We start from the raw sequence: 22,584 nt of genomic DNA on the forward strand, positions 1-22,584 counted from the left end.
ATCACGCTGGGGGATAGTTATGGCTGGCGATGTATATTTACCCAGTCGTATTTTTACTCCCTCTGGAAAAGAACATACAATTATTATCGTTTACTTTTGTTTTGTATGCGGATTATAACGTGAGCTATTTTTACATCTTGACTTAAATTTTACACATTCAGCTTCGCAGCCCGCTGGTATTTCTACACCATGTCGCAAGGCGTAGAAATTGTTTTGGCTTAAATTGCACTGTGGCGTAAAATTATCATCGTAAATTACATGCTTAATTCTTCCTAACGCCCCTTTACACCCTTTACCTAGGGGTGTAAAATGAATTGATTTGGGGTGGAGATTTGTGTACCGTACTTTTATTCCGCAACGGGTGTAGTTTTAAGCTTACGAGGATATATTACTTACTACCGGGTGGCAGAATTAATCTCCAATTGTCCATGCAAACATCTTTTACTCTGGCATAAAATGAAGTTAAAAGGGGTGGAGATTTGTGTACCGTAATAATATTCCAATTTCAGGTGTAGTTTTTCTTTCAGTGTCTAACTCGGCTCCTGGGCCACGTAAGCGCGGTAAGCGGTAAGCGGCAATCGAAAGAACGTCCAAAATAAAGACGAAAACACTCGGTAACTTTTTGGGTCAGGTCAAAGGTCAGGTCACCAAAGGTAAAATGTTGGCAACTTCAACATTTTGGAAACTGCCAACGGGTAACTCGGGAACCGATGCATCGATACAGCTACAGACACCGATACAGCTACAGCGCCGCGGAAAAGCGCATTCCATAGCTCTTCTAACGGTCTTTCGCCAGCATGTCCTCAGATTTGGCCTCAGGTCAACGATTTAGCCTCCAGAAAGCAAAACTAAAAAAAAACGTTTTTACGAAGATTTTTTTTTCGGCAATAACTTTTGACACAAAAGAGCCATGACATTACTTTTGCCAGCATCGTGTTTCTCTCGTCGAGATGCGTCGAATGAACTATAATTTGACCTTGAAATGTAAACTTGAAAATTTGATCTCAGGTCAAGGTAATGACCTGGGGCCGTATTCACGTCGATCATTTTCGTAAGAATTTTCTTAAGTTTGACCTACTTCTTAAGTCAATTTTTTTAATCACGTGAATTCCGTCGATAAAAACTTAGGAAGTGTCGACGTGAATACCAAATTATACTTACCAAAGAAAATCGACTTACGAAGTCGACGTGAATACGGCCCCTGACCGGAGAAGGTCATGTTGCATATCAGTCGATCCGCATCGTCGAGCCGAACGCATCTAAGGCATTTTCATCACTCTAGCATGCCTCAATCATAATTTGTTAGCGAAAAACTGTTAGATACTCTTTGTGACCTGAGATGACCTCCGGGACATAACGAGGGGTCACAGGTGCCATTTTCCGGTTCAGTGTGTCAATTTTACCTGCATCCCGATGCTTGAGTGTCTAGAATGGCGTTCGTGGAAAAGAGACGCTTTTCAATTTTCTCCCATTAACTTACAATTGATAATGGAGATGCGGCAAAATTGACCCGACCTTAGGTCACCGATATCAAAATTCCGAGATATACGTTTTATAGATACTGTTACTCTTATCAATCGCTGAAAGCTTCAAGGCAATCGTTCACTCGGTGTAGCTATGACGAGCATTCTAATTTTTTCTGAGGTAAGGACAAGGTCAGTGGCGCGGGAACTTCTTCCAGACTGGGGGGGCTGAACCATAATAGAAATCAACCTAGGGTACCCCCAAATCTAGTTTTCTCACCGGTTTTAGGCCACTTATTTTTCAGACCTTGGCCTTTTCAACAACAAAAAAAAAAAAAAAACGAAAATATTTTCAAAAAGTGAGGTATTCCGTCTCAGCTGAGTGAAGAAACTATCGTTTTGGCAACCTGGAGTAAAGGTTTTAATCTGCCAAATGAGTTGCCGAGCCAGTGAAATAGGTGGACTTTTCACTTACATGCTTTCTTCCTTTGTGACCCACAACCCCTAATTTGGGGAGGACAAGCTGCCCAACGGTTCCTGGCCTCATGAAACGTTGTGGGGCACCGCCCCCACGGCCGCAGAGTTGTGGGGGCAAGCTTCCCCCACTGCCCCCTCCCCCGGTTCCCACGCCTATGTATGAATCTATGAAATTATGTTGGTAGATTTCCGATTTCGATTCCTCCAGCTGGGGGGGGGGGGCTCAAATACATTACGAGCCCCCCCAGCCGAAAAGCTGGGGGGGCTCAGCCCCCCCTAGCCCCCCCGGTTCCCGCGCTACTGGACAAGGTCACTTGACGTGACCTGATGACCTGACCTTGAACGACCCCGGTCTGAAATTTTAACAACCTGTGCGAAAAAGATGTATAAACCGGTGTAATAAGAACGGCTGCGCGCAGCGCCGCCGTTTTTGAGATATTCGCAAAAAAACCTGAGGGGCGCGGACGTGAAAACGCCCCTTCCCCCAGAACAGCACAGGGTATACAGGACAATCAATCCGGCAAACCAGAGGCTTCCAGTCTCACACTTTGAACTTATTCCTTTCTGAAGTCCTAACTATATTATCTATCTGATCCTGCTACCTCCATATTACCCACTTCATTTATTATGACCTCAGTTGGCACTCTTTTCTGCCATAAATCCCTTAGACCAGCTCCACCAGCAACATATACATCCAAGCAGGCGCCAGACACTATCTCAAAACTTAATAACACAACAATTGCACAAATCCAATCTGAATGTCTTGTCCATCTGAATTATGCATGTCGTTCTTTGACATGGTTTGCTAGCTCCACCTGGACAATGAGCTAGGGAACCTAACAGGTGAGTTAGCAGATGAGTTGTGAAATTGAAATGGTCATTTTATTGAAATGCATGAGAAGGTAGTTCTTCAAACTAAAACCACAAATATTGGTTAAGTTAAGCTTCAGGAATGCAATTTAAAGGGATATTTTGTTGATTAATTTTGTAATGTAGGTGAGAGCTTCATAAAACAGCTTTATAAAAAACTATTTCATGAATTATACAGATACCATGCTGGCCTAACCTGAGCTATGAAACAGCAATGCCCAACACTATGCCCACATTTTCAGAACTTTCCCTGGCAAAAATTCATTAAATAAATCAAATTAGTCACATAGAACATGCACATTGCACAACAAATACTTTGACATTATTTGACCAGAATGTAAGTAAGTAACAGAACAGTATCAAGACTACAACCTGTAGCAATCTCTATGAGATTCTATCAGAGCAGGTCACTCGGCTGGTGTGTGGTGTAGTACAGATTTACCAGGTGAAGTGGTGAAGTGATTTTGCGTGGAGCAGTGCAGGCCCATAGTGGTATTGCGCTTAGCTGCAATGCATTACAAGAAAGATGGGTATATGTCAAGTTTAGGTTCTAACTACAATTGTGATGCTGTTGATACAAATATGAAATAGCAAAAATTTTAGGTTTTAGGTTAGGTTAGGTTGTAGGTTTGTAGGTTTTAGGTTGCAGGTAGGTAGGTTTGTAGGTTAGGTTAGGTTAGGGTAGGTTTGTAGGTTGTAGGTTGGTAGGTTATAGGTAAGTAGGTAAGGTTATGTCAGGTTTGATTGTTTTTTCTTTTATTTGCGAGACATATGAGTATCATTTTTGGATTCAGGATGTCAAATAATGTAAAAATATGAAAAATTTATCAATGAAATCTTCTTAGGACTTAAACTTGACATTTACCGAAAGGTGCACAGAAGACAATGGGGTTGGCCGAGAAAAATTGACCTTTTATTGCAGTTTTGTCTCATCACAATTCACAAGTGCATATTAATTAATTCCTCAGAAAAATGTAAATGCCTGGTGGTACGGAATTCCAGCCTTGTTAGTGCGGGCTGGTACGGATTTGACATGATAGGTATCACCCTCGCATCGCTGGCGGGTCTTACCTATTGACCCCGTTAGGCGTTAATGTTGCTAGGCTTCAGTCTCAGTCTGGAATGTCATTAGCCATAAAAATTACAGTATGTCAATGTGTAAACAAGATTACAGAACATGTTATGTTTCAAATGAGACCTAAGCCCGGCGCCAACACCTGGTAAGTGGTAGAGGCAAGACGCAGCATGTCATGAACTTACCTCAATAATTCCCATTGTTTGGAATGCAGTAAAAGTGAACATGAACCCAAAGCCTAGGCCAATTACATTCACAAATCTTGGATTCATTCCGAACGGCATTTTCGGCAATTTAACGATAAATTACCACAAGTAACAAGTCGCACCACGCCTCCACGCTCGCCCAGATTCGGCGGCCAAAAAGGCAAGGAAGCAGCCCGTACGGTTCCCGGACCACCCTAATATGAATATAATAATTTCTTGCACGTTTACTTTATCAAACGAAAGAAGCACAACACGACCCAACCGTCACACGCGACGCCAGATCCACAACAGAGACGAAAGCGATTGTAAAAGATTCACACGCGCAGCAGACAGCAATGGACTCGTAAACAGTCAAGGTCCAGAAAAATAAATATAGTAAATTGCTGCAACAATTATCGAGGTTTGATTACATCATATGTTTTGCTGTAAGGAAAGTAGGATCTTGTAATGATAATTTCTTATTTGTTATAAAAGTTCGAACCCTATTTATCTATTACCAAAACAGCCATTAGCTTCGAAAAAAGCACGGTGACTATAAAGAAAAAAGTATCAAAGTCAGTTTCATTCTCCCCTACCGAATAAACAACTGCGCTTCGTGGCAGCTAAAGGTACGATCTTTAAATTTATAATATTATTATTATACCAAGCATAATAAAGCATATTTGAGTTATCTGTGCACTTAAGTTTTTTTACACTTCATCCTGACTGGCGACAGCAATAGGTATACATATAACGTAAAATAATAGGAAAGCCCTTAGTGAAACAGTTTGTATAGGTGGCAGCAGCATCGTCTCGCTAGATGGCAGAGGCGCCTGGGTGGTACCTTCTTACGAGCCGCATTAGCCACTCATCTATTCGATGTCGGATAACGCTGGACTCAGAAATGAGCAGGCACCGTTCCGTGCTTCTATCCTCAGGATGCTGAAATCCTTCTCCTCCACGCCGCAACCCCGTTCCGGGCTGGACAGGCAACTTTATCTCATGCGGGCTGCTCCCTTGGAGCGGCATCGCTGCTCCCGAGGGAGCGCACCCCGTAGCCGGGTGCAGTGAGTGCCTTGGGGCTGGGTGGCCTGACCTCTGGACGGGCTCAGCCCCGGTGACTCAATGGATATCCTAGATGACCTGAAGTCACTAGGGTGCCTGCCCAGACCAATGTCTCCCCCTATATCCTATCATCCTCCCGGCTCTGAAATGGTCTCATTGGACCGAAAGAGCCTAACCCAACAAAACAAACAAAAAAATGAGCAGGGGTGGAGATCTGTCAAAATTTCAGGGGGGTCCAGGCCGGGCAGATGGAGGCGGGCTGGATGCAGTACCATTGACTTACATAGCAGCACGGATCACCAGCACCTTATGTGATCCGTGATAGCAGTAGTTCGTTTTCAGGGGGGGGGGGGGGTCCTGACCCCCCGACACCCCCCCCCCGAGATCTCCACCTCTGGAAATGAGGTGGATTTGGATAACCATAGGTTACTGCTAGAGATCCTAGCGTCCCTTTGTTCTATACTCAGGACGCACATATCCTTCTCTTCAAACCCGTTATTCCGGTCTGTACGGTTGCCATCATCCGGTTCGAGTCTTGATTTAACTGTGCACTGCTACGTAGGTACCTAAGCTTAGCAATGGTTACCGCTTACCTCACTATCATGCTCAGTGCCACCTGTCAGACAACGCGAGTGAAATAATCTTGGTTGCATGCAGTGGACATTGGTTTGGTGCCTTGAAAAACGCAGCTCGCAAAACCATACTCAACACGTAAGCATCATATTATTTCATCGGTTTAACAGCAAGGTAGTCGCCTATAACGCGCAGCGAGACAACGTCATACGGCCCTCTCCACATCACTCTCACTTACACATCCGGCATAGAGGCGTGATAATAACGCTACAATAATTTAGCTGCACTGCGCACGACCATTTAGGCCAGTCCAAGTGTTAGTAGTTAGTACCCACCGGCAGCCATGAGTGATTGAGAAAATCTTACTAAATGGGAAACATTCGTCAAGCGCAGTCAATATCTAAACACCAAGTTAGGTACGAGTAGAGGGGATGTGAATTGGTCACGTAGTTGGCACAATACCAAGAGACGAACGCCTCGTCAGCTTAGGTGCAACGCGCGTCCGTTCACCCCGCTGTGACAATAGAGGGCTTCAAATTGGCAACAAACAGTGGCACAAGCAGCACTCGCTAGGACAGAGCAACTTCAACATGGCTGCCTCCACGGACGCCTATTCCAACATGGCCGCCTCCACGGGCGCCTATGCCGACACGGCTGCCTTAGACACTTCATCGCCTAAACGGTCACGCATGCGTCGCTTCATTCCGAAGTATCTTAATGCTCTCAAGGAGAATGGTAGCTCGGGTGACTATCCAGGCCCAAGAACACATGTGCAATTTGGACATCGGTACCGCTATCCATTGCGAACATCACTCCGACTCGAAGTCACTCCAGCGAGACATCACTCCAGCCCTCGCGGGACATCACCACATCACTCACAATACTGACGCATCCACGCCGGGCAGATACGTCCCCCACCCCGCCCGGGGGATAGAAGCGTCGGGCAAACCGCCAACGACGTCCGTTTGAGCTTCGGTTAGAGAGCCATGTGGGCGGCCAAAGAGCCCTGTTTGGCACACAGAGCACCGACACGGCGGTGGTCGAATGGAGAATTTAGCTGTCGTTACAGTGCGGAAACAGTCGAGAGTCGTTCTGAACCAGGGTTAGAACGACACGCTATTACAGCGGGGACGGCGAACGCATTGATATTTATCTACGCATTTACATGTAGACGTCCCAATCCATACGCACTACACCCGGCCAAGCCTAAGCCAAAACTATTCCGGAGAAATAAAACTGATTTACTGACTCTTACAAGTGATGATGTTATTCCTAGTGCACTAGGTAATTTCACGATCCACAAGAATCAATATCGGGGATTTGATTTGCATGGTTTCATAGCAAGCAAAAGAAACCATTGTGTAATTCCTTTTTTTATCAACACCGATTTTGTAGCACAATACCTACACACAATATTTGTGTAGGTACAATACGAACAGCCGACATCAATTTTCCTAGCTGCGGATGAGCTTGAGCATCGATATAATTGATATTCAATGTGCCTGAACTGGAATCAGTTCAGCAAATATGTCCAAGCGGTGCACGCTATGACGGTCAATGTTCCTTTTAAACAACTTATAAAGTAGCGTTTGTGCTAATATCATAACATGCTTATATTTATCTTCTCGATATAATACAGCAATTTAATTACAACCAGCGTATATGTGCTTTAAACCCGTTTTGATCACAGAACATATAACACTGTTGGCCATTGAGTTGCCGTAAATTAAAATTACTCAGCAGTATTAGGTACTTTGTGCGTCTAAGTGTACCTATTGAGACGATAAGTTGTGCGACAATTGAGAAGATTTGAGAAGATAAGCTGTGCGGCGAAGTGTATTGAGAAGGTAAGACATTCCACGATTTTTTTCATAACCGTCAAAATATAAATAATATAAATATATAAAGAAGTGAGAAACAATCTTCTTGGTATACCATCAAACAAAGAAACAAGCAAGCAAGCAAGCAAGCAAGCAAACAAACAAACAAACAAACAAACAAACAAACAAACAAACAAACAAACAAACAAACAAACAAACAAACAAACAAACAAACAAACAAACAGACAAACGAACTAAAAAAAAGTACGGGCAGAGTCAGGGTTTTGTTGTTGACGTTGACTGAAACAGGTTAAATACTCATATTGGTCATCGGATCAACATCCAACAAGCCTTGGCTGGACAAACATGGCTGGGATAAGGTCAAAGGTGCGAGATATGAAAAGCATGAACCAGCGTGCCCTTCTTATAATGAATTCTGCCGGAAATGGAACCCAGGCAATAAAATGAAAAGTGTACAATACAGTTCAATAGTGTTCTTTCTGTAGAATTCATTGCAAACAATTTCAATTTCCAGGGGGTGACAACAGTTTTCCTTGCATATATTTGCTATTTATCTATTTATCTTTTTTGTTTTGTTAGTCCACCCAGTCGTTATTTTAGCATGCCCTACTCCAGTGAAGGTCTGATGCTGGTCATTGGAAGAGGAACTGCAAAAGTTTGCTCTAACGAAAGACATTCAAGAGTTCTCACTATCCGCAGTTTTCAAGACGTCGAAAGCACTAAACTTTGTCTTTAGTGAGTCTGTCTGGCAATCAAAAAGAAAACTTAACAAAAAACGGTGATGTGAACACTAAATCGGACAAGAAATTAGCGACGGTATGGGAAAATAACGCGGGAGAGAGAGAGAGAGAGAGAGAGAGAGAGAGAGAGAGAGAGAGAGAGAGGGAGAGAGAGAGAGAGAGAGAGAGAGAGAGAGAGAGAGAAAGAGAGAGAGAGAGAGAGAGAGAGAGAGAGAGAGAGAGAGAGAGAGAGAGAGAGAGAGAGAGAGAGAGAGAGAGAGAGAGAGAGAGAGAGAGAGAGAGAGAGACCTAGACTGGTTGAAGATAGAACAGACGTGGTATGGAGAAGCTGAGCTTCAAAGGCTCACGAGACCGTCTTTGACTGCAGTAGGACTGTTTGGTACAACTATAAAGTTATTGCAATAAAATTTGGGCGGAATATAATCTAACCACACACGACCGTGGTAATGAGGGTCGACCTTTTAAGACGTTTAAAAGCTTACAAACAATAACATTCCATAAAACATGAATAAATTACACCTAAACTGCCCGATACCATTGGCATAGGTAAAGCCAAACAACATGTCAAGGACTACAGTTGCACAACACGGACATATAGCCCTCCTATCGAAAGCCTCCTTGAAAGTGGAAAGAAGACAGATTTGAGCGAACATTCACACATTTCTCACACTACTTGGTTCTCTGGCCGTCTGATTCCACTCAGTGCAGCCCCAAGCCGCCCTCTGAATCTCCTGGTCATCATTCCTTCAACAGCAAACTACTACACCTGACCCTTCCAGATAAACTGTGCTGCTCCACATGGCCCACTTTGTGACACAGCGAGCTATCCATGAGCCACATAATACTCACCACCGGACCCCGACTTGTGTGACGGCTGAAACTGTTGGACCGGTGACGTAGCATACCGGGGCGGCATACCGTCAATTTTGACAGCGACTCTAGTCCATGGACGCTAATCAATTGGTGCAATATGGTGCTGACCAGCGACCAGCAGCGATACGCAGAGGAAATGCTCGTAGAAGTGACGTCAACGTCACTTCCCACGAACGAGCAACAATGAGGACGACATCATATGATCGAATGAGACTGATGAGAGAGCAGATGCCGCTGATGGTCGCCAGACGTCGTGGTCGCGCTGTGCAGCGTCCAGCGAGAACAGGAGGGTGGCCCGCCGGTCAGCCGAGCTCTGCAGTGACTCGGACCGACAGCAGACTGGTGTCAGCGGCACCGCACCTGTTAGGGACAGATAGAAAAGAACGACAGTAACGATGATGAGCACTGCAAATCTACCATTGCTCACCAAATGGAAATACGAGCAGGCTCATGGACATTTTTTTTTGTATCACAGTTCTAAATTTCAAAACTAGTTATTTCTACAATTTTTAGAAAATAGTTAACACAAGTGGTATCGAAATATATGTGCATCTCATCACAATTTTACCTTATGACGAATGCTGGTGGTCCCTGAAGTGACGTCAAATTATTTCATGACATCAGCCGACTCTCCCATTCTGACAAACGGGCAGAGGCAGACGCCCCTCACTCAGCAGCGCCGCCGAAAACACCGTGATCGTCCACACTGTAGTCCTGCAGACTGTGAGCCACGTCACGTAGCACGATCGCCATCACGGCGCCACCATATGACGTCACAGATCACGGCGTCACGGCAGTACATCTGTCCAGCGAATCATCGCCAAAGTGACAACAGCCGTACCGTAACCACATACTGAAACACGAATCTTGCAGTATCGTCACACATCACGCTATGCCAACCAGCGTCACAGCAACAGCGTCCCGGCACCAAACGTCACGGTCACAATGTCACGGTAGGAGCGTCACTGTGACAGCGTCACGGCATTCATCGCTACACTGTTGTCTCCACGAGGTCCACATCTCCCGAGTCCATAGAGTAGGTAGATGGCACGGAGATGAGATCCTTGCCGTTCTTGAGTGACGAGCTGCCGCTATAAAGACCGCTTGTAGTCAGAGTCTGGAACGAAAACGGACGATGCGGTAATCAGAACATAGATTGCAATTTTCAGCGTGGAACCGCTAGGAGAAAGTGGGGTTGATTATGTTAGGCGACATCCTTGAGAGCTAGCACGTCAGTTAGCTTGTATTCTTTGATTATCCTAATTCCCAACATGGCTTTAGGGACCTCTGAAGCAAGGCGGAGCAATCGGGTCTGGGGAAGTCTGGAAAGGCCTCTCTTCTTGTCTGCATCAAATGAGATATGTATGGTATTAATTTTAGCTGTTCCCGCCACTCGGCTGTTTTTCTTTCATTATCCATGAAGAAATATCACGTCCTTTCGCGATAATTGCATCAAAGTATCATTGGTCGTGCGAATTAGATGGTAGCACTTGGCTGCATGTGGATCTGCTGCTGGACAAGTAGGTAATGGCCGTTTTCACGACAGGCTATCCGGCGGGCGGCGAGTGCACCTAATTTGACCAAATCTGCACCTAATCTCTTTTACAGCAAATATCTGTATTTTATGAATTTATTTCAGTGTTTTCATCGATGATACTCTCTGATAATATGACAAAGCAGGCATATAAGCAATTAGTGCAACCCTAGCTGATAGCTAGTAAGAGACACACTGAAACTGATTTGACCATATCTGCACCTAATCTGCACCAAATGTGCACCATATGTGTACCAGATGGCCCTCGTGAAAACGGCTGTTTGTTGTGAAAGCAAGTACCGGATACGTGACTGAATATCAACTAACAATGCATGGCTGTTGTCAAGGAACATTGACATGCATTGTCAGCATAAATACCCATTGGCTTTTCAAGTCACGTTCCAACCATATACAGTCGAACCGAACCGATGCCGACTGCTACAGAGCCGCCCGCAAGGCAGTCGCCGAAGTGTCCCATCCCGCCAATAGATGGCGTTGCTAGTACTCGCCTGAAAGTTATGCTGTACCGCAGCACACGCATCTGTTAGCGGATGAACCATGCGAGTGTTGCGAGTGTCTATGCAGGCTTGGCGTGCAGCGTGCTGTGTTGGTTATAGGCCCTTTACGCTTCTACGCTTCTTAATGCAGTTTTGAGATGGCATGCCGCTGAGAGTACCACCTATTCTTTGTTCACATTTCAAGCGTGTTTCAGCCAGTTGATATCACACCTTTCACGAATTCATGTCTGAGTGAACCACCACAGCGGCATTCACTTTCATTAAACACAAGCTTCTATTTATTTGTTCAAGAGATTATAGAACAAGGATTTAAGGTTGGAAACAACTATTTCATTTGCTAATGGATGTCACTGATAATTGCAGCCCAATTTGTATTGATCATGTTGTATTGCAGCCCAATTTGTATTACAGCCAACCGATCATTAATTGTAATTCGACAACCTCGCTCCAACACTGAAATGTTCATTGAGCTCGGCTTTCAGCTCAGCCAGTGTTCTGTCATTAGCGGGAAGGGCTGCCGCTCGCCGGTCAGGCGCGTTGGACAGCGCGATTTTGGACGGTCCGCTGGACCCGGGACACCATTTGTTCCAGAATATTCCGAACAGCATGGCAGCGCTCAAATTCCATTTCGACTGGCATGCCGTTAGCGCTGACAAAACGCCGTGCGGTCAGCCGCGTCACTAAATGTCACCGGCGCGCCGACAGCGCCTAACTGCGCCGCCATTGCCGCTGAGCCGTCCGCGGTCGACAGGCTCCTTCTGGCGCGTCTCGGGTCAATGGCCCGATTCGGAGCGACTCGTCACTCTTCTGAGAGAGGGCGGAGGGTGCCGCTGCTCCAGCCTGCATTAAACTGTCAACGCTGCGCTTAGCAGCACGAGCTGCCTACGGGATGGATGGGCCGGGCAGCCATGGACACGGAGTTCGTCTAGTAGGCGAGCTGCTAGCACCGAGAAGGCGACGACCCCCTCACGCCGATCATAGGCTATAGAACTAAATATGCTGTCGCTGAGGACTTCTTGCTCATCTGCTGTCTGTAACGGGATACCGCTTATTTGACTAAGTACACTGACTAAAAAAGCTGCAAGCTTCGGATCTGTCTTCCATTCAAGATGTCGAAATTTTATTAGATGTGCCTATATTAGATATAAGTTATTTCAGCTAACAGTCACCACGATCTGGGCTGTCCTTAGATGCATGTACCCCCGATACTCTCTACAGTCTATCTCTTCTATAATCTCTAGAGAGGACTGAGATTATCTCGATGCCATTTGTGCTTCTGTAGATGCGTCAGCACGTCCTGGACTGTCTGAAGGTATACGAGTAGGTGCGTGGGATCTCTGTCTGCTGGATCAATGATCCTGCGACGGCGGCGGTAGCGGCGGCGGTGGCGGGGAGGCGGGAGGGAGCGTCGGCTGTTACCTCCGGGTCAAAGCCACCCACATCGATCAACGCCAGCGACGGAAGTGGGCCAGCCGCTCCGCCATTCAATCACGTATTGCCTTCGGACGCGGTACCGCCGCGCGTCGACCTGGTGGCGTTAGTGAAGGGGAGGGGGAGAGGGAGAGGGAGAGGGGGAGAGGGAGGGGAGGGAGCCGCCCGCCGCACGTCGTCCTCTCGCCGATTACTGCCGTGTTTACTCGGTTATAGGAGCGGCGCTACGTGTGTACCGAGCGAGTCCGACTGACGAAACATGAGATCCGCTCTGGGGAGGGGATAAAGTGGGGCGTGCCACTGCAGATAGATAGATGGAGAGAGAGAGAGAGAGGGGGAGAGAGAGAGAGAGAGAGTGAGAGAGAGAGAGAGGAGAGGGAGAGAGAGAGAGAGGGAGATGAGGAGGAGGAAATATGCTCGTACTATTAAACCAAAGGCAAATCTAGATGTCCGATAGCTAAGACAGTTTCAAAAGGTCGAAATGGGTATTCACTTTCAGACACGTTCTGTAGCGTTAACAGTTCTCACATCTGATTTCACATCTGTAGGCACATCGCTCTCACCTCTGTACCCACGCCGCTCTCACGGCTCTCACCTCGTCCGTGGGCAGCCTCTTCTCGTGCGGGTTGTTGGAGAGTGCCGCGTTACACCTGCCCCGGTCGGGTCGGGCGCCCTTCTGCCTCCGGTGAACCAGCGCGGCGATACACAGTAGCAGGATGATGAAAGCCGCCGAGCCGGCCACGCCCACGTAGAGCCACGGGATGGACCACCGGTGGCAGATCTCTGTGGGGTGAACGAAGCACAAACCGAGCTCAGGAAGCAAGCAGTTTTATTCTCTGGTCAGTCGCGGTCAGCAAACAGTTCGTTGCTATTTAGTATTTATGTACAGTGAGTTCCAGTTCAACAAATTGTTGTAGATCCACCTTTTATCCAAACCACAATCGGACTTGTTCAAATTGCAGTTGACCTTAAGCCATCTTTCATCTAAAATACGAGACCGTATGCTTCACTAACAAGCCTACCTCAATTTACTGTCGGCCCCAATTCCAGTGAGTCTCAATTTACATTCCAGCTCTATCAGCAAACACTCTTCCTAGGTTGACAGTCTCATCCTACAGTGCATTCTTCATTGAATACACATTGAGCCCCAGATAACAGTCTGATCAAAAAAGGTCGAGCGGTCTGATCTGAGTGCTGTGCAGACAGATATAGCACTGCGTCGGTGGAGGTCAGGTTACAGGCAGGACCGGGAAAACATTAGACTTTATTGACAGTGATTGCGCTATTAAGTGCTATCAGAGACCCTTCGCTCCATCGCCGAAGCACTTCGGAACGATCGAGAGCAAAGCAAACGAGAATAAAATGCAAATATACAACAATGTTTTCTGCAGCAGCCAACGAGAGTGGGGAGAGAATGGACGACAGAAGAAAGATGTTGCTTGGTAAAGGAGGACTGAAAAGGTTTTCTGAAAGCATTCCATTTATAATGGTCATTGGGCTCATGACCAAATTAGGGCCATTATCGCTGGTAATGGATATTTATCATGACGAGTTACCAAGGTCTTTTGGCCGGTGCTCCCATGGGCCATGCTGGGGATTATTGCTATGACCTGTCTCACGGGGCGCTCGTATTCCATACCTGGTGCCTCGTCCCTCCCCGAGGGACAGTGCTGGACGTTATCGCACCAGAGATGCGGCGCGATACAGCCTCCGTCCAGCTCTGGGCACATGTGTCGACACGGTCCAGACGCCCAGGCCTCCGAGCGGTGGCTGCGGCCCTGGACACCGGCTGTCGTCGACCTGGACGGACGTGGGACAGACGTTCAGACATTTTTGGACATGGGACAAACGTTCAGGCACTGCCCTCAGATGGATCGGATATTCAACGACTGTTTTGATATGTGGCGGACATACAGTGACTATCCGGACGTGAGACACAAATTTAGCGACTGGCTGGACACGGTGCTATACATTCGGTGATTGTCGGAGATATGTACGTGAGACATAAACTGGAGACGAGACAGCTCAGAAGCTTTTCGGATGTGGTTGAAACGATCGGCTACAGTCCGCATGTGATTCGGATGATCATTGTCTGAAAACAAACACTCAGATACTCATCGCTAGCTCATGTTGTCCAAATATCCGCAAACGGCCAGTTGTTGTCCAGAAATGGGCCAGATATTGGCCATTGCTGGACACGGGCAGGAATAGACGGTCTACGAGTGTATATGTCTTGACATGTCCAAAACTCAGCTATTACAGTGCAAGAGCAAAACTGGCATAGCTTACGTCAATTTGTCGCTTAGCTGTTTCCCAATCTTTTGGAAATTTACACAACCTGTAGCTCCTCCGCCACACGTGTACCAGAAGACGGCGAACATAGCATTTCACCATTTGGGGCGAAGTGTGGTGACAGGGAGCTCTGAAGTTGGTAACGAATGGCATCTCGTTTGCCAGTTGGATGCGAGTTGCTAACTGACCTTTGCACCTCGGGCCGGAGCAGCTCTAGCCAGGTGATTTTCACTGGCTGTCCGGGCTCCGGCTTCACCAGATCGATCACCATATGCCGCTGATGATCGGCCGGTGGTGCCGACTGGTGCGTGGTGTGGTGCCAGCCGGCACTGAAAACCTCCACCTGAGGAACAACAGTGGGGAATAACATCCGGGTGGCCTGGTGCCAGCCATCACTCGGAGTCCACCACTTAGCAAGCAGTGATGAAAAATAGCCGACTGAGCTGACGACCAATACAAACGTTAGCCCCGCTTTTCTCTCTTCTCTCTATTCCTCTCTCTCTCTCCCTCTCCCTCTCTCTCTCTCTCTTTCTCTCCTTCTCCCTCACGCTCTCTTACTCTTTCTCTCTCCCCTCTTTCTCCCTCTCCCTACCTTTCTCCTTCCCTCTCTCGCTTTCTTTTCCTCCCTCCACTCCCTCCCTCTCTCTATCTCCCTCTCTCTCTCTTTCCCTTTAACCTTCCCTTCCTAATGCGTTCAGTCTTCCGAACTCGAATTTCCGGACAGCGGACTTATCTGGCCTGAAACACAGCCGTTAACACCGTCTGTCCTGATTCAAAATAAATTAGCTGCTCGCCGGGCTGAGCCGCCGTTGTGCTGGGCCCATTTCCACGAGGTATTACAGTGTCTCAGCGCTCGGCACACGGAGAAAACGACCGTTATCCTGGCGTCCCTTGGGAGTCATGGTCAGTGTAAAGGTCATACGGTCAGCAACAGAGGAATCTCTGAGAAAAGTGATTTGTCTGGTGGAGGTAATGCTTGTTTTATGGGTAATATGATGCGAGTCTGTGTCATGTATCACAGGTCAGTGACCAGTGACGGTATTATTTTTTAGTGTTAGTATCACTTTGCTCAGTGACATTACCACTGGTCACTGCTCAATGTCACCGTCCACGGTTAGTAATGTTTTCGTGAAGCTTCATGGGTGTCATTGGTTATCATTTGGTATCGTGGGTATCACCGCTGCTGTTTTGTAGATGCATCACTGGTTCTTATCATAAACCCCGTACTCACCATGTAACCCGTCTTTACCGCGTACCCGTCCTTGCCATATACCCCTCTCCTTGCCATGTCCCCGTACTTGCCATGTCCCCCGTACTTGCCATGTCCCTCTCTTACCATGTCGGTGCCTCCGGGACAGATGATGGCCAGCGGCTCAGTGAGGTCGGGTGCAGAGACGACCAGTCGAGTCGGAGATGGACAGACTCCGGGCGCCTGTCTCCTCCCGGTCACAGACAGGTAGAGGAAGGAGGACGGCGCCGCCTCCAGCATCCACGGCAGCGCGTCACAGGGCGCCTCCGCCTCCGCGGGAGGCTCCAGCAGCAGCACGCCGCTGCTGCCTGCAGACACAGCGCCGGGTGGAGGTTAAAGGCGGTCGGTGAGCCCGCTACAGTCCGGTGACGTACCCTGCAGTAGAGTAACGTTCTCCGCCTGTGAGAGGTAGCTCAGTCTATCAGTCAGACAATCAGCTTAGACGGTAAGCTTGCCTCAGGCTTGTATGTACGCGGCAAAACGCACACACGGCATTGGCGAACGTAGGAAGGCGCGGCGATGAATGATCAAATAACCGAGATTAATACTGGCCGTTTAATTTCTCTTCGGGTCCAATTGATCTATCATCACGCTCATGTGATGATAGGTCAGCACACAAGCTCGTATTCCCGCTGTAAGATTTTACCCATTTACCGACCAGCGAGCTGTGTCTCACCAGTAACCGCTCAGCATACCTGTTGAACATAGCATTTCACATATCCCACCGCACTTGACCGTGACCACCCTACTGTCAATGCTAGTCCACCAATCGATCCGCTGCTTGAGTCTCCTTTTCAACCAGTCCCCTGCGCGCGTTAATCCTTCTGTCAGTGCCCACTCACACAAACCCACCGTCCGTGTCGACCGGTGTCCCTTTTCCCGGTCATTTCCGCCAAATCGGCACTCTTCCCTGTCAAACAGTGGCGTCGAGGGTCCGACAATGGCCGATAAAGTGACCTCTAGAAGCTCATTCCTCACGTGTTCCCACTAGATAAATGGTCGCCCAATTCCAGAGGTGGCGCTCTTATTCCAACAGTATTGGGTGTCATAGCAAATCGTAAAACCAATAGCCGGGCGATTCTGCGATAGGAAATGGTGCATTTTATTGCCAGTCCCGGACCGTAGGTGCGGCCAATGATATGGCGTAAGCGCCTATTTCAGGGAATGCTTCGCTCGGGGGCTTTAATTTTCTGTGGTGTAAGAGCGGGTCAAATTAAACGCCAGCAATCACATAGTTTGTCTACAAAATGCATTATTATCGTCTCGTAATATGTATATTATATATAATATAATACAAAACTTTGTAAGAAACTAACCGGAACGATGGTATGCGTTATACCTTTTGGGCCTCGTCACTAAAACAAGCACTATTTGAAATTGGCATCAGCCCACGTGTTCTGATGTTGTATCATATGTGTTTTTCAGCGAAATAATCCTCCCCTCCCTCGTTTTGCAGTTACACGCTTATGGGCAGAGTGTTTGTTGCAACTGATTGTGAGACAACGATATGTGAATATTTCCGCCGTCTAATTTTGGGGTTATCATAGCATGACGGAATAAACAAATTGGATAAAAACCACATCCACACGCACACAGCAGGCCCCCGAACGCCGGTTTTTGAGGAGCTCGTAATAGCTACTCACCATTGACTCGCGTCTCCGTCTTGCACGATGTCTTCCGCAGAAACTCGTACTTTGCTATGAAGGAGTACGAGTAGAAGTCCTCATCAGCCGTCATATTGAACACATCATACTGCAGTTCGAGCACACTAGACGTCGATTCGACGACAATGTGTTCGGCTGTGTTACGGTCCGCGCACACACAATCCCTCCACACACGCACTCCTGGCCACGGCACCTCTGCCAGTCGCAGTTCGGAGCGGGCCCAGCCGTGGTACCGGCACTGGTACCGGCCCAGGCTCTCGTCTCTCACAGTTTCACAGCCGCTCTCGTCGGCAGCCGTGAACTTGTTGACCAAGATGCGGACCCGCTCGCCGGCGGTCCCCTCGAAGCGGAAGAGGCAGTGCAGATGCTCGCGCCCTCCGCGGCCGTACAGAAAGACGTTTCGCGCCGGGCCGAAAGTGCCCTTGCTGAGGCGACCACGACTGGCGAATACCCGATGGCAGGGGTTGTCACCCAGCTGCTGGCCGTCCTCCCGCATGTCCACGAACTCATATCGCAGACGAAAACTGACCGTATCCAGGCCGAGGCCGGTGACGTGCCTCTGAAGTAGAGTGACGTTCTCCGCCTGCGAGAGGTAGCTTTCCTCGGGGCCACACGGAGGTACCGCAGCGCCAGTCGCAGCGCGCAGCGCCCGCGAGCACAGCCGAGGCTTCGTGTCACCACAGAAGAAGCCGAGGGAGCGGTTGACTCCATCCCCTGGCGCTCCGTCGGTGATGTCCAGACGGTGGTGGCAGTGTCGTGACTTGGCGCCACTGGCGTAAGCTTTGTCATAGCCAGCGTGGTAGGTGACGTGGTATTGAAGGAAGTAGATCCAGAGCCGCTCGTGGCTGCGACCGAGCAGCGTGTACCGACAAGTGGTGTTGGATGGCAGACTATGTGCCGGACTGTAGATCACCCCGCGCGTCCGACTCGTGCTGGAGAAGACGTAGTCACAGCCTCTGTTGTCCACGTAGCGAGTGCGGTCGGTGATGTTGACAAACTTGACGCCCACGTCCAGCTCGAAGCCGGGCATGTAGGAGGTGGGGTACTTCAGCTTGTCGGTTGAGAAAGTGGGTTGTGTCAGACGGTCGAACGCAGACGTACGAAACTCTACGATCATGTTGGGACCACTGGAGATGAGCGGGGGCAGCTCTGCGCCGGCGCAGAACTTGAGCAGCTTTGGCGCCGACTTGTTGGCACCATCGTACACGGTGACAAAGTCCCGCACCACGTCACATTTGGACCAGGTTCGCAGTTCGCGGGTGCCACCGTTCGATCCATCCGACGCCTTGATGTTGATGAGTTCTCCGTAGCGCTGAGAGAGCACGAGCAGAGCACGAGTGCCCGGGGGCGGTGTACTGTGTGTGATATGGTACGAGCACGTCACGTTCCTCGGATACATTCCCGGGAAATTCGGACTCTGTATTCGACATTTATCCCGGTCGCAGTGGTCGAACATAAAGTCGCAGAAGCTCATGTGCACAACGATTCCAAGAAACTTGGAACCTTTGTTTCCCAGTCGCATGACGGCGCGTGCTCTGCTGACGAACTTGTAGCGCAGCTTGATGTAGAACTGGCTGGCCTCGTCCACGCCGAAGTTGCCGCCCTCGCTGAGCCGGTAGAGCCTGAAGGTGACGCGCACGCTGCCAGTCTGGCTGTAGTAGACGTTGTAGCCGTAGGCGTTGCCACACCAGAAGCCGTCGTTCTGAATCTGGCCGAACTCGAAAATCTGCATGTGACTGTCGGCAGAGGCAGACGATTGAACGGTAAGAGAAGTGCCCATCAGTTGTTATAATGGATCGTCATAAAAATAAGGAATGACGTTGATGAAAACGATAATCAGAACTAAAAGTTTGACCAGATTAGCACTGAGCCAGTGAGCTGGAGCGACGATAAATATAGTTGCGTAAGCATTGAAGCCCCTTCAGCGATGGTATTGCCGTCATTTTAAACCCCCTCACCCATTATTTTGTCATATAAGTTTATTTTCCTGCGTACTGATGCATAAAACGCCCATCCGAACATCCACCATTTTATATTCGAGCCCAATGCCCGTAAACCTACCATTTGAGCCTATACGTTCGACCTGGCATATCAACCGTTTGCACCTAGCATGTCCAGAAATTTAATCTATCATTTGAGCCCACCCGTCCCGATACCTGCCATCTAAACCACCTGAGCACCATTCACAGCTTAAACCTTTACACCCTGATCCCTCCGTTTGAACCCACTCGTCCGGACCTCGGCCGTTCGAACCCACTCATTCCTCCGAGCCCCGGCCGTTCGAGCCTGTTCCCCGGCTGTTTGAACCCACCCGTCTGGACATCCGTTGTGCACGTGGCTGGTGAACCGGCCCAGGCTGAACGTGTCGAAGACCAGCTCCAGCAGGTCTCCGTAGTTCTTTCCGTCTGCGATGAAGTTGAGCTGGCAGATGTGCGGCAGCCGGTCCCGCCGCGGCTGTCGCAGCTCCAGCCCGTACGTCCGGCCTTCCTCGCCATGGTAGGTGATGTTACAAGCTGAGGGAGAAGGGGTAACGGGGGTTACGAGGAGTTCGTGTTGAATAACGGTAGGCTAGTACACACTCAGCAAAGCTTGAGAACGAGGGGGACGCACGGGAAAAAAAAACAGTAAACGTTTGCTGACGTGGCTGAGAAAATACATCGGGTATTTCGACTACCTTCCTGTGCAACTGCGTCTAAAAAAGCACGGTGTATCGAACGTGCCGCAAAGTAACGTTATGAACTGAAAATAAGTAAGGCGGTCAATCACGCGAATAACCACCACGCAGTAAAACGAAGCAGCGTCGCTGGTATTGCTGCTTTATGGCACACGAAATTATCAAAAGAAATATTTGTCGTGGGCGTTATTAGCTCGTGCACATTGCATATTAGATCAGGAACCATGCCATTTGCATATTATTTTGAAATATATTGGAATACGAAACATTTACATAATGAGAATGATCGCATTCAGCTTACCATGTATGTAATGCAATGACCCTGTCTTATCTGATCATTATTCTTAGAAACTATTCATAATTTCATACTGCGAGTAAACTCATTCGCAATTAGCCAGGCAAATGTGAATGACATTATCGCAACGGAGGCCTGGATTCAGATCCTTCATGCATCAGTGCGTCTCACCTCTCAACTCTTTCCATCGGATAGGCCCTGGGGTGTTAAACAGCAGGCCACATGCCTACTTATTCAAAGCAAATACCTACTTTTTGGTGGTGGTGGTGGTGGTGGTGGTGGTGGTGGTGGGTTGACAATTCACAATGTTGTAGTGCCATCGAGGGATATAATATAAATCGAAATGATGAATGTGATCTCGTAATTAAAACACAGGTATCCTTAGACTAAAGATACTTAGAGGTGCGGGTGGCTATATAGATTCAGAACTGTACGATTTCAACATCAGCTATTGAATAGTTACTCAAAGGGCATCCAGTCAGCGCCTTGGTCTGACTGAGAATCCATACCGCTGGTGCGTGAAAGGTCACCGGAAATGTCGTTTGCCGAACTGGTGTCGTCGCCTCGTATATAGTTTTCTCACACAATCCTTTGTCGAGCCGGATCCCATTATGTCTTCCATGACACATCAGTCGGGCATCAACACCTCCCACTGAATACATCGTGAGACGCGGAGTGCCTCCTCACAGCGAGCTTCGAGGAAAGTGATGGATCGGGGCCGTCCCAGCACGGCTGTAACCCCCCTCCCCCTCCCCTCGCCAGCATAGAGAGACACAGTGGCTAGCCGACCGACGCAGACGCTCAAACAGACAAGTTAGAAGAACAGCAGAGGGAGGAGTGGCATATCGCCTACCATGTAATGCAACAATCCTGCCTTATCTAACTTACTATTCTTAGAGAAACTATTCATTATTTTATACTGCGAGTAAACTCATTCACAATTAGCCATGTAAATGTGAATGTAATTGCCCGCGCAGGTCTGAAATAGATCCTTCAGGTTCCAGTGTGTCTCACCTCTCAGTTCTTTCCATCGGATAGGCCCTGGTCCATCAAAGTTAGAAGAACAGCAGAGGGAGGAGTGGCAGAGATAGCCGCTAGCCGCACCCGCCAGTCGAGAACAGGGTCGGTTTGCAGAGCTTCCGACAGAGACGGTGTGCTCGTGCTGGCGCCCGCAGAAAGCCAGACATGGTCGTTTGGCAGGCCATTGAGAACGTACGGTGACAATTGAGAGTGCGAGGAAGGTAGCCTGGCCTGACTGGGCTTCGAGGAGTCGATGGTGAATATTTCGCGTTGGGGAGAAGGCAGAGGGCCTCTGGGATCAGCTCGTGCCGCTGTATGCCGTGAGCTTCGCCTCTTTCTGAGATGTTTGTCTTGTGGCAGTCGTGTCCGGTGGCTGTCTTGTTAAATTAATTTTGCACGGTGCCTGAATAATAGCTGTAGGATGGGATGCCACTCACAAACAGCGGTGCATTATTGATCGAGATAAGCTCCAGAGGACTCGCTCTAAATCATAACGTGGTATGAGGCAGTCCCCAAGCACTTTGGTAATGGCAAATAGTGGAATCCTGAGCATTTTGTGAACCTGACTGCGTAAATGGTGAACGTCTGAGCAATTTGGTAGGCATAATGTTCATAACGCAATGTAATAAACGTTCCGATATTTAGGAACTGTCGTTTTGCACTTGAACGAGCAGCAGATATACGTTAATATTTGTGCGTCTCCTGCTTCCATCAGTGTGCTCACGAGACTGCTTTAGAAGAAACG

The 22,584-nt window shown here is 48.3% G+C and overlaps 2 protein-coding genes across 2 annotated transcripts in view; both read right to left on the reverse strand.

Moving 5' to 3' along the window:
- The window catches only part of LOC122379204 (UNC93-like protein MFSD11), a 47,164-nt gene extending 42,742 nt beyond the window's left edge, over positions 1-4,422 (reverse strand). The window contains exon 1 of the mRNA XM_043361205.1: positions 4,071-4,422. Within this exon, the coding sequence (XP_043217140.1) occupies positions 4,071-4,169 (99 nt within the window). The 5' untranslated portion in view covers positions 4,170-4,422. The remainder of the gene's footprint in view (positions 1-4,070) is intronic.
- Positions 4,423-8,782: 4,360 nt separating this feature from the next.
- LOC122379230 overlaps positions 8,783-22,584 on the reverse strand; it is a 124,708-nt gene continuing 110,906 nt past the window's right edge. Inside the window, exons 3-10 of the mRNA XM_043361240.1 lie at positions 20,162-20,363; positions 17,830-19,586; positions 16,274-16,494; positions 15,126-15,280; positions 14,285-14,445; positions 13,241-13,428; positions 9,731-10,279; positions 8,783-9,522 (exon numbers count right to left, since the gene is read on the reverse strand). Coding sequence (XP_043217175.1) covers positions 10,154-10,279; positions 13,241-13,428; positions 14,285-14,445; positions 15,126-15,280; positions 16,274-16,494; positions 17,830-19,586; positions 20,162-20,363 — 2,810 coding nt within the window. The 3' untranslated portion in view covers positions 8,783-9,522; positions 9,731-10,153. The remainder of the gene's footprint in view (positions 9,523-9,730; positions 10,280-13,240; positions 13,429-14,284; positions 14,446-15,125; positions 15,281-16,273; positions 16,495-17,829; positions 19,587-20,161; positions 20,364-22,584) is intronic.

Source organism: Amphibalanus amphitrite, unplaced genomic scaffold (genome assembly GCF_019059575.1).
Source record: "Amphibalanus amphitrite isolate SeventyFive unplaced genomic scaffold, NRLGWU_Aamphi_draft 000007F_arrow, whole genome shotgun sequence".
In the NCBI taxonomy this organism is placed as follows: domain Eukaryota; kingdom Metazoa; phylum Arthropoda; class Thecostraca; order Balanomorpha; family Balanidae; genus Amphibalanus; species Amphibalanus amphitrite.